Genomic DNA, 12,298 nt, shown 5'->3' on the forward strand with positions numbered 1-12,298 from the left:
TGGGTATGGTCAGTGTGGGTATGGTCAGTGTGGAAGTGGGTATGGTCAGAGTGGAAGTGGGTGTGGTCAGAGTGGAAGTGGGTGTGGTCAGAGTGGAAGTGGGTATGGTCAGAGTGGAAGTGGGTATGGTCAGTGTGGGTATGGTCAGAGTGGAAGTGGGTATGGTCAGTGTGGGTATGGTCAGAGTGGAAGTGGGTATGGTCAGTGTGGGTATGGTCAGAGTGGAAGTGGGTATGGTCAGTGTGGAAGTGGGTATGGTCAGAGTGGAAGTGGGTATGGTCAGAGTGGAAGTGGGTATGGTCAGAGTGGAAGTGGGTGTGGTCAGAGTGGAAGTGGGTGTGGTCAGAGTGGAAGTGGGTGTGGTCAGTGTGGAAGTGGGTGTGGTCAGTGTGGGTATGGTCAGTGTGGAAGTGGGTATGGTCAGTGTGGAGGTGGGTATGGTCAGTGTGGAAGTGGGTATGGTCAGTGTGGAAGTGGGTATGGTCAGTGTGGAAGTGGGTATGGTCAGTGTGGGTATGGTCAGTGTGGAAGTGGGTATGGTCAGTGTGGAAGTGGGTATGGTCAGTGTGGAAGTGGGTATGGTCAGTGTGGAGGTGGGTATGGTCAGAGTGGAGGTGGGTATGGTCAGTGTGGAAGTGGGTATGGTCAGTGTGGAAGTGGGTATGGTCAGTGTGGGTATGGTCAGTGTGGAAGTGGGTATGGTCAGTGTGGGTATGGTCAGTGTGGAAGTGGGTATGGTCAGAGTGGAAGTGGGTGTGGTCAGAGTGGAAGTGGGTATGGTCAGAGTGGAAGTGGGTATGGTCAGTGTGGGTATGGTCAGAGTGGAAGTGGGTATGGTCAGTGTGGGTATGGTCCGAGTGGAAGTGGGTGTGGTCAGAGTGGAAGTGGGTGTGGTCAGTGTGGAAGTGGGTATGGTCAGTGTGGGTATGGTCAGTGTGGAAGTGGGTATGGTCAGTGTGGAGGTGGGTATGGTCAGTGTGGAAGTGGGTATGGTCAGTGTGGAAGTGGGTATGGTCAGTGTGGAAGTGGGTATGGTCAGTGTGGGTATGGTCAGTGTGGAAGTGGGTATGGTCAGTGTGGAAGTGGGTATGGTCAGTGTGGAAGTGGGTATGGTCAGTGTGGAAGTGGGTATGGTCAGTGTGGAAGTGGGTATGGTCAGTGTGGAAGTGGGTATGGTCAGTGTGGGTATGGTCAGTGTGGAAGTGGGTATGGTCAGTGTGGAAGTGGGTATGGTCAGTGTGGAAGTGGGTATGGTCAGTGTGGAAGTGGGTATGGTCAGTGTGGAAGTGGGTATGGTCAGTGTGGAAGTGGGTATGGTCAGTGTGGAAGTGGGTATGGTCAGTGTGGGTATGGTCAGTGTGGAAGTGGGTATGGTCAGTGTGGAAGTGGGTATGGTCAGTGTGGGTATGGTCAGTGTGGAAGTGGGTATGGTCAGTGTGGGTATGGTCAGTGTGGAAGTGGGTATGGTCAGAGTGGAAGTGGGTGTGGTCAGAGTGGAAGTGGGTGTGGTCAGAGTGGAAGTGGGTATGGTCAGTGTGGGTATGGTCAGAGTGGAAGTGGGTATGGTCAGTGTGGGTATGGTCAGAGTGGAAGTGGGTATGGTCAGTGTGGAAGTGGGTATGGTCAGAGTGGAAGTGGGTGTGGTCAGAGTGGAAGTGGGTGTGGTCAGTGTGGAAGTGGGTATGGTCAGTGTGGGTATGGTCAGTGTGGAAGTGGGTATGGTCAGTGTGGAGGTGGGTATGGTCAGTGTGGAAGTGGGTATGGTCAGTGTGGAAGTGGGTATGGTCAGTGTGGAAGTGGGTATGGTCAGTGTGGAAGTGGGTATGGTCAGTGTGGGTATGGTCAGTGTGGAAGTGGGTATGGTCAGTGTGGAAGTGGGTATGGTCAGTGTGGAAGTGGGTATGGTCAGTGTGGAAGTGGGTATGGTCAGTGTGGAAGTGGGTATGGTCAGTGTGGAAGTGGGTATGGTCAGTGTGGAGGTGGGTATGGTCAGAGTGGAGGTGGGTATGGTCAGTGTGGAAGTGGGTATGGTCAGTGTGGAAGTGGGTATGGTCAGTGTGGAAGTGGGTATGGTCAGTGTGGGTATGGTCAGTGTGGAAGTGGGTATGGTCAGTGTGGGTATGGTCAGTGTGGAAGTGGGTATGATCAGAGTGGAAGTGGGTGTGGTCAGAGTGGAAGTGGGTATGGTCAGAGTGGAAGTGGGTATGGTCAGTGTGGGTATGGTCAGAGTGGAAGTGGGTATGGTCAGTGTGGGTATGGTCAGAGTGGAAGTGGGTATGGTCAGTGTGGAAGTGGGTATGGTCAGAGTGGAAGTGGGTGTGGTCAGAGTGGAAGTGGGTGTGGTCAGAGTGGAAGTGGGTGTGGTCAGAGTGGAAGTGGGTATGGTCAGTGTGGGTATGGTCAGTGTGGAAGTGGGTATGGTCAGTGTGGAGGTGGGTATGGTCAGTGTGGAAGTGGGTATGGTCAGTGTGGAAGTGGGTATGGTCAGTGTGGAAGTGGGTATGGTCAGTGTGGGTATGGTCAGTGTGGAAGTGGGTATGGTCAGTGTGGGTATGGTCAGTGTGGAAGTGGGTATGGTCAGTGTGGAAGTGGGTATGGTCAGTGTGGAAGTGGGTATGGTCAGTGTGGAAGTGGGTATGGTCAGTGTGGAAGTGGGTATGGTCAGTGTGGGTATGGTCAGTGTGGGTATGGTCAGTGTGGGTATGGTCAGTGTGGAAGTGGGTATGGTCAGTGTGGAAGTGGGTATGGTCAGTGTGGAAGTGGGTATGGTCAGTGTGGGTATGGTCAGTGTTGAAGTGGGTATGGTCAGTGTGGAAGTGGGTATGGTCAGTGTGGAAGTGGGTATGGTCAGTGTGGAAGTGGGTATGGTCACTGTGGAAGTGGGTATGGTCAGTGTGGGTATGGTCAGTGTGGAAGTGGGTATGGTCAGTGTGGAAGTGGGTATGGTCAGTGTGGGTATGGTCAGTGTGGAAGTGGGTATGGTCAGTGTGGAAGTGGGTATGGTCAGTGTGGAAGTGGGTATGGTCAGTGTGGAAGTGGGTATGGTCAGTGTGGAAGTGGGTATGGTCAGTGTGGAAGTGGGTATGGTCAGTGTGGGTATGGTCAGTGTGGAAGTGGGTATGGTCAGTGTGGGTATGGTCAGTGTGGAAGTGGGTATGGTCAGTGTGGGTATGGTCAGTGTGGAAGTGGGTATGGTCAGTGTGGGTATGGTCAGTGTGGAAGTGGGTATGGTCAGTGTGGAAGTGGGTATGGTCAGTGTGGAAGTGGGTATGGTCAGTGTGGAAGTGGGTATGGTCAGTGTGGAAGTGGGTATGGTCAGTGTGGAAGTGGGTATGGTCAGTGTGGGTATGGTCAGTGTGGGTATGGTCAGTGTGGGTATGGTCAGTGTGGAAGTGGGTATGGTCAGTGTGGAAGTGGGTATGGTCAGTGTGGAAGTGGGTATGGTCAGTGTGGAAGTGGGTATGGTCAGTGTGGGTATGGTCAGTGTGGGTATGGTCAGTGTAGGTATGGTCAGTGTGGAAGTGGGTATGGTCAGTGTGGAAGTGGGTATGGTCAGTGTGGGTATGGTCAGTGTGGGTATGGTCAGTGTGGGTATGGTCAGTGTGGAAGTGGGTATGGTCAGTGTGGAAGTGGGTATGGTCAGTGTGGAAGTGGGTATAGGCACAGTTCATTTGTGCTTTAATCTAAAACTGTAGCTGTATGAATAACAACAGGAATAGTGTGGGTGACAGAGCAGTGTGAGTAACAACAGGAATAGTGTGGGTGACAGAGCAGTGTGAGTAACAACAGGAATAGTGTGGGTGACAGAGCAGTGTGAGTAACAACAGGAATAGTGTGGGTGACAGAGCAGTGTGAGTAACAACAGGAATAGTGTGGGTGACAGAGCAGTGTGAGTAACAACGGGAATAGTGTGGGTGACAGAGCAGTGTGAGTAACAACGGGAATAGTGTGGGTGACAGAGCAGTGTGAGTAACAACGGGAATAGTGTGGGTGACAGAGCAGTGTGAGTAACAACGGGAATAGTGTGGGTGACAGAGCAGTGTGAGTAGCAACGGGAATAGTGTGGGTGACAGAGCAGTGTGAGTAGCAACGGGAATAGTGTGGGTGACAGAGCAGTGTGAGTAGCAACGGGAATAGTGTGGGTGACAGAGCAGTGTGAGTAGCAACGGGAATAGTGTGGGTGACAGAGCAGTGTGAGTAGCAACGGGAATAGTGTGGGTGACAGAGCAGTGTGAGTAGCAACGGGAATAGTGTGGGTGACAGAGCAGTGTGAGTAGCAACGGGAATAGTGTGGGTGACAGAGCAGTGTGAGTAGCAACGGGAATAGTGTGGGTGACAGAGCAGTGTGAGTAGCAACGGGAATAGTGTGGGTGACAGAGCAGTGTGAGTAGCAACGGGAATAGTGTGGGTGACAGAGCAGTGTGAGTAGCAACGGGAATAGTGTGGGTGACAGAGCAGTGTGAGTAGCAACGGGAATAGTGTGGGTGACAGAGCAGTGTGAGTAGCAACGGGAATAGTGTGGGTGACAGAGCAGTGTGAGTAGCAACGGGAATAGTGTGGGTGACAGAGCAGTGTGAGTAGCAACGGGAATAGTGTGGGTGACAGAGTAGTGTGAGTAACAACAGGAATAGTGTGGGTGACAGAGTAGTGTGAGTAACAACAGGAATAGTGTGGGTGACAGAGTAGTGTGAGTAACAACAGGAATAGTGTGGGTGACAGAGTAGTGTGAGTAACAACAGGAATAGTGTGGGTGACAGAGTAGTGTGAGTAACAACAGGAATAGTGTGGGTGACAGAGCAGTGTGAGTAACAACAGGAATAGTGTGGGTGACAGAGCAGTGTGAGTAACAACAGGAATAGTGTGGGTGACAGAGCAGTGTGAGTAACAACAGGAATAGTGTGGGTGACAGAGCAGTGTGAGTAACAACAGGAATAGTGTGGGTGACAGAGCAGTGTGAGTAACAACAGGAATAGTGTGGGTGACAGAGCAGTGTGAGTAACAACAGGAATAGTGTGGGTGACAGAGCAGTGTGAGTAACAACAGGAATAGTGTGGGTGACAGAGCAGTGTGAGTAGCAACAGGAATAGTGTGGGTGACAGAGCAGTGTGAGTAACAACAGGAATAGTGTGGGTGACAGAGCAGTGTGAGTAACAACAGGAATAGTGTGGGTGACAGAGCAGTGTGAGTAACAACAGGAATAGTGTGGGTGACAGAGCAGTGTGAGTAACAACAGGAATAGTGTGGGTGACAGAGCAGTGTGAGTAACAACAGGAATAGTGTGGGTGACAGAGCAGTGTGAGTAACAACAGGAATAGTGTGGGTGACAGAGCAGTGTGAGTAACAACAGGAATAGTGTGGGTGACAGAGCAGTGTGAGTAGCAACAGGAATAGTGTGGGTGACAGAGCAGTGTGAGTAACAACAGGAATAGTGTGGGTGACAGAGTAGTGTGAGTAACAACAGGAATAGTGTGGGTGACAGAGTAGTGTGAGTAACAACAGGAATAGTGTGGGTGACAGAGTAGTGTGAGTAACAACAGGAATAGTGTGGGTGACAGAGTAGTGTGAGTAACAACAGGAATAGTGTGGGTGACAGAGTAGTGTGAGTAACAACAGGAATAGTGTGGGTGACAGAGTAGTGTGAGTAACAACAGGAATAGTGTGGGTGACAGAGTAGTGTGAGTAACAACAGGAATAGTGTGGGTGACAGAGCAGTGTGAGTAACAACAGGAATAGTGTGGGTGACAGAGCAGTGTGAGTAACAACAGGAATAGTGTGGGTGACAGAGCAGTGTGAGTAACAACAGGAATAGTGTGGGTGACAGAGCAGTGTGAGTAGCAACAGGAATAGTGTGGGTGACAGAGCAGTGTGAGTAGCAATCAGTTCAGTGTTGTGATGACCGTTGGTGCAGTCTTTTAGCGATACGCCGTGTAGGGTTGTGTGTTAGCCGGCGCAGCGTTGCGGTGACGGCCGGCGCAGCGTTGCGGGTGACGGCCGGCGCAGCGTTGCGGGTGACGGCCGGCGCAGCGTTGCGGGTTTTCTCTTCTCTCACCCCGTCCCGCAGGCCACGTCTAGCACAGAGTGACAGTTGTGTCGCTGCAGCAGTGACAGGATCCAGCTGCGATACTCGTCCGTTCGACTCCTCTTGTCCCCAATATAATAATGCCAGACACGGGCGGCGTGGCCGTCAGCGTACTGATCCGGGAGGCCCTCAGCTGCCACTCCCAGGGAGCGTGTGCGGTACACACTGTCCACCATCCTACAAGTATACCGGTACCGCACAGCAACAAGTATACCGGTACCGCACAGCTACAAGTATACCGGTATCGCACAGCAACAAGTATACCGGTACCGCACAGCAACAAGTATACCGGTACCGCACAGCAACAAGTATACCGGTACCGCACAGCAACAAGTATACCGGTACCGCACAGCAACAAGTATACCGGTACCGCACAGCTACAAGTATACAGGTACCGTACAGCTACAAGTATACTGGTACCGCACAGCAACAAGTATACCGGTACCGCACAGCTACAAGTATACCGGTACCGTACAGCTACAAGTATACCGGTACCGCACAGCTACAAGTATACCGGTACCGCACAGCTACAAGTATACCGGTACCGCACAGCAACAAGTATACCGGTACCGCACAGCAACAAGTATACCGGTACCGCACAGCTACAAGTATACCGGTACCGCACAGCTACAAGTATACCGGTACCGCACAGCTACAAGTATACCGGTACCGCACAGCTACAAGTATACCGGTACCGCACAGCTACAAGTATACCGGTACCGCACAGCAACAAGTATACCGGTACCGCACAGCAACAAGTATACCGGTACCGCACAGCTACAAGTATACCGGTACCGCACAGCTACAAGTATACCGGTACCGCACAGCAACAAGTATACCGGTACCGCACAGCAACAAGTATACCGGTACCGCACAGCAACAAGTATACCGGTACCGCACAGCAACAAGTATACCGGTACCGCACAGCTACAAGTATACAGGTACCGCACAGCTACAAGTATACAGGTACCGCACAGCTACAAGTATACCGGTACCGCACAGCAACAAGTATACCGGTACCGCACAGCAACAAGTATACCGGTACCGCACAGCAACAAGTATACCGGTACCGCACAGCAACAAGTATACCGGTACCGCACAGCAACAAGTATACCGGTACCGCACAGCTACAAGTATACAGGTACCGCACAGCTACAAGTATACAGGTACCGCACAGCTACAAGTATACCGGTACCGCACAGCAACAAGTATACCGGTACCGCACAGCAACAAGTATACCGGTACCGCACAGCAACAAGTATACCGGTACCGCACAGCAACAAGTATACCGGTACCGCACAGCTACAAGTATACCGGTACCGCACAGCAACAAGTATACCGGTACCGCACAGCAACAAGTATACCGGTACCGCACAGCAACAAGTATACAGGTACCGCACAGCAACAAGTATACCGGTACCGCACAGCAACAAGTATACCGGTACCGCACAGCTACAAGTATACCGGTACCGCACAGCAACAAGTATACCGGTACCGCACAGCTACAAGTATACAGGTACCGCACAGCTACAAGTATACAGGTACCGTACAGCTACAAGTATACTGGTACCGCACAGCAACAAGTATACCGGTACCGCACAGCTACAAGTATACCGGTACCGCACAGCTACAAGTATACCGGTACCGCACAGCTACAAGTATACCGGTACCGCACAGCTACAAGTATACCGGTACCGCACAGCAACAAGTATACCGGTACCGCACAGCAACAAGTATACCGGTACCGCACAGCAACAAGTATACCGGTACCGCACAGCTACAAGTATACCGGTACCGTACAGCTACAAGTATACTGGTACCGCACAGCAACAAGTATACCGGTACCGCACAGCTACAAGTATACCGGTACCGTACAGCTACAAGTATACCGGTACCGCACAGCTACAAGTATACCGGTACCGCACAGCTACAAGTATACCGGTACCGCACAGCAACAAGTATACCGGTACCGCACAGCAACAAGTATACAAATACCGCACAGCAACAAGTATACCGGTACCGCACAGCAACAAGTATACCGGTACCGCACAGCAACAAGTATACAAATACCGCACAACACAATTACAAATACTGCACAACTACACAACACTTAAATGCAACAAACACTATACAGTCAACTAGACAACTGCTGCACAACTCCGCAATTATTACACAACTATGACAATACTGCACAGCCACTAGTGTACAACCACACAACAACTACACAATACCATAATTACACACATTCAACAACCACTCAATAATTACACACTGACTATAACACAAGTTCAACTGCAGTGGAAGGTTACACAAGTAAGCACCGACAAAATCTCAAACCCTCCGCAGTGAGCAGTGTGTGTGTGTGTCTGAGCAGTGTGTGAGTGTGAGCAGTGTGTGTGTCTGAGCAGTGTGTGTGTATGTGTGTCTGAGCAGTGTGAGCAGTATGAGCAGTGTGAGCAGTATGAGCAGTGTAATGTGTGTCTGAGCAGTGTGTGTGTGTGTGTGTGTGTGTGTCTGAGCAGTCTGCGCTGTCAGCAAATACACACACACACATACACCCACAGGCAGCACTGACAAATTACTGCAGCTACATAACAAACCCACCAATCACAGCGCAGGACACTGCCCACACTGCCCAATCACAGCGCAGCACACTGCCCACACTGACCAATCACAGCGCAGGACACTGCCCACACTGTTCAAACACAGCGCAGGACACTGCCCACACTGCCCAATCACAGCGCAGGACACTGCCCACACTGCCCAATCACAGCGCAGGACACTGCCCAATCACAGCACAAGCAGCTGCACAGCTTCTCACTGTGTATTCAGCGACACGCCTCCAAGGCAGCCAATCACAAGCCAGCGTGTGAGGGAGTGTGAGGGGCGGGGCTGCCCATGTACTGTGTAATCATTACACCCCCCCCCTGTTATTCACGCTTTGGCAACACTGACATGTTCTTTCCTTATGCCAATAACGCTGAGAGGGAAGAGGGGAGAGGGGAGAGAGACTGGGAGAGGGGAGAGAGACTGGGAGAGGGGAGAGAGACTGGGAGAGGGGAAGAGAGAGACTGGGAGAGGGGAGAGAGACTGGGAGAGGGGAGAGAGACTGGGAGAGGGGAGAGGGGAGAGAGACTGGGAGAGGGGAGAGAGACTGGGAGAGGGGGAGAGACTGGGAGAGGGGAGAGAGACTGGGAGAGGGGAGAGAGACTGGGAGAGAGACTGGGAGAGGGGAGAGAGACTGGGAGAGGGGAGAGAGGGAGAGAGGGGGAGAGGGGAGAGAGACTGGGAGAGGGGAGAGAGACTGGGAGAGGGGAAGAGAGAGACTGGGAGAGGGGAAGAGAGAGACTGGGAGAGGGGAGAGAGACTGGGAGAGGGGAGAGAGGGGGAGAGACTGGGAGAGGGGAGAGAGGGGGAGAGACTGGGAGAGGGGAGAGAGACTGGGAGAGGGGAGAGAGGGGGAGAGACTGGGAGAGGGGAGAGAGACTGGGAGAGGGGAGAGAGACTGGGAGAGGGGAGAGAGGGGGAGAGACTGGGAGAGGGGAGAGAGACTGGGAGAGGGGAGAGAGACTGGGAGAGGGGAGAGAGACTGGGAGAGGGGAGAGAGACTGGGAGAGGGGAGAGAGACTGGGAGAGGGGAGAGAGAGAGAGACTGGGAGAGGGGAGAGATACTGGGAGAGGGGAGAGAGACTGGGAGAGGGGGAGAGACTGGGAGAGGGGAGAGAGACTGGGAGAGGGGAGAGAGACTGGGAGAGGGGAGAGAGGGGGAGAGACTGGGAGAGGGGAGAGAGGGGGAGAGACTGGGAGAGGGGAGAGAGACTGGGAGAGGGGAGAGAGACTGGGAGAGGGGAGAGAGACTGGGAGATTGGAGAGAGACTGGGAGAGGGGAGAGAGACTGGGAGAGGGGAGAGAGACTGGGAGAGGGGGAGAGACTGGGAGAGGGGAGAGAGACTGGGAGAGGGGAGAGAGACTGGGAGAGGGGAGAGAGACTGGGAGAGGGGGAGAGAGACTGGGAGAGGGGGAGAGAGACTGGGAGAGGGGAGAGAGACTGGGAGAGGGGAGAGAGAGGGGAGAGAGACTGAGAGGGGAGAGAGACTGGGAGAAGGGAGAGAGACTGGGAGAGGAGAGGGGAGAGAGACTGGGAGAGGGGAGAGAGACTGGGAGAGGGGAGAGAGACTGGGAGAGGGGAGAGAGACTGGGAGAGGGGGGAGAGAGACTGGGAGAGGGGAGAGAGACTGGGAGAGGGGAGAGAGACTGGGAGAGGGGAGAGAGACTGGGAGAGGGGGAGAGAGACTGGGAGAGGGGGAGAGAGACTGGGAGAGGGGGAGAGAGACTGGGAGAGGGGAGAGAGACTGGGAGAGGGGAGAGAGACTGGGAGAGGGGAGAGAGACTGGGAGAGGGGAGAGAGACTGAGAGGGGAGAGAGACTGGGAGAAGGGAGAGAGACTGGGAGAGGAGAGGGGAGAGAGACTGGGAGAGGGGAGAGAGACTGGGAGAGGGGAGAGAGACTGGGAGAGGGGAGAGAGACTGGGAGAGGAGAGAGAGACTGGGAGAGGAGAGAGAGACTGGGAGAGGGGGGAGAGAGACTGGGAGAGGGGAGAGAGACTGGGAGAGGGGAGAGAGACTGGGAGAGGGGAGAGAGACTGGGAGAGGAGAGGGAGAGGGGAGAGAGACTGGGAGAGGGGAGAGAGACTGGGAGAGAGACGGGAGAGGGGAGAGAGACTGGGAGAGGGGAGAGAGACTGGGAGAGGGGAGAGAGACTGGGAGAGGGGAGAGAGACTGGGAGAGGGGAGAGACTGGGAGAGGGGAGAGAGACTGGGAGAGGGGAGAGAGACTGGGAGAGGGGAGAGAGACTGGGAGAGGGGAGAGAGACTGGGAGAGGGGAGAGAGACTGGGAGAGGGGAGAGAGACTGGGAGAGGGGAGAGAGACTGGGAGAGAGACTGGGAGAGGGGAGAGAGACTGGGAGAGAGACTGGGAGAGGGGAGAGAGACTGGGAGAGGGGAGAGAGACTGGGAGAGGGGAGAGAGACTGGGAGAGGGGAGAGAGACTGGGAGAGGGGAGAGAGACTGGGAGAGGGGAGGGAGAGGGGAGAGAGAGGGGGAGAGAGACTGGGAGAGGGGGAGAGAGACTGGGAGAGGGGGAGAGAGACTGAGAGAGACTGGGAGAGGGGAGAGAGACTGGGAGAGGGGAGAGAGACTGGGAGAGGAGAGAGACTGGGAGAAGGGAGAGAGACTGGGAGAAGGGAGAGAGACTGGGAGAGGGGAGAGAGACTGGGAGAGGGGAGAGAGACTGGGAGAGGGGAGAGAGACTGGGAGAGGGGAGAGAGACTGGGAGAGGGGAGAGAGACTGGGAGAGGGGAGAGAGACTGGGAGAGGGGAGAGAGACTGGGAGAAGGGAGAGAGACTGGGAGAGGAGAGGGGAGAGAGACTGGGAGAGGGGAGAGAGACTGGGAGAGGGGAGAGAGACTGGGAGAGGGGAGAGAGACTGGGAGAGGGGAGAGAGACTGGGAGAGGGGACAGAGACTGGGAGAGGGGACAGAGACTGGGAGAGGGGACAGAGACTGGGAGAGGGGACAGAGACTGGGAGAGTGGGGAGAGAGACTGGGAGAGGGGGGAGAGAGACTGGGAGAGGGGGGAGAGAGACTGGGAGAGGGGGGAGAGAGACTGGGAGAGGGGAGAGAGACTGGGAGAGGAGAGAGAGACTGGGAGAGGGGAGAGAGACTGGGAGAGGGGAGAGAGACTGGGAGAGGGGAGAGAGACTGGGAGAGGGGAGAGAGACTGGGAGAGGGGAGAGAGACTGGGAGAGGGGAGAGAGACTGGGAGAGGGGAGAGAGACTGGGAGAGGGGAGAGAGACTGGGAGAGAGACTGGGAGAGGGGAGAGAGACTGGGAGAGGGGGGAGAGACTGGGAGAGGGGAGAGAGACTGGGAGAGGGGAGAGAGACTGGGAGAGGGGGGAGAGACTGGGAGAGGGGAGAGAGACTGAGAGGAGAGGGGAGAGAGACTGGGAGAGGGGAGAGAGACTGGGAGAGGGGAGAGAGACTGAGAGGAGAGGGGAGAGAGACTGGGAGAGGGGAGAGAGACTGGGAGAGGGGAGAGAGACGGAGAGGGGAGAGAGACTGGGAGAAGGGAGAGAGACTGGGAGTGGAGAGGGGAGAGAGACTGGGAGTGGAGAGGGGAGAGAGACTGGGAGTGGAGAGGGGAGAGAGACTGGGAGAGGGG

The 12,298-nt window shown here is 54.5% G+C and overlaps 1 protein-coding gene across 8 annotated transcripts in view; it reads right to left on the bottom strand.

The window, feature by feature from the left end:
- GNMT (glycine N-methyltransferase) overlaps window positions 1-6,391 on the bottom strand; it is a 28,139-nt gene extending 21,748 nt beyond the window's left edge. For all 8 annotated transcript variants that reach the window (XR_012801249.1, XR_012801255.1, XR_012801254.1 and 5 more), the window contains exon 1: window positions 6,050-6,391. Coding sequence is in view for 1 of the 8 variants with exons in the window: in XM_075598840.1 (XP_075454955.1) it covers window positions 6,050-6,255 (206 nt within the window). In the remaining 7 variants the exon portion in view is untranslated. The remainder of the gene's footprint in view (window positions 1-6,049) is intronic.
- Between the last annotated feature and the right edge of the window lie 5,907 nt (window positions 6,392-12,298).

The sequence above is a fragment of the Ascaphus truei genome, chromosome 4 (assembly GCF_040206685.1).
Source record: "Ascaphus truei isolate aAscTru1 chromosome 4, aAscTru1.hap1, whole genome shotgun sequence".
NCBI classification, from domain to species: Eukaryota; Metazoa; Chordata; class Amphibia; order Anura; family Ascaphidae; genus Ascaphus; species Ascaphus truei.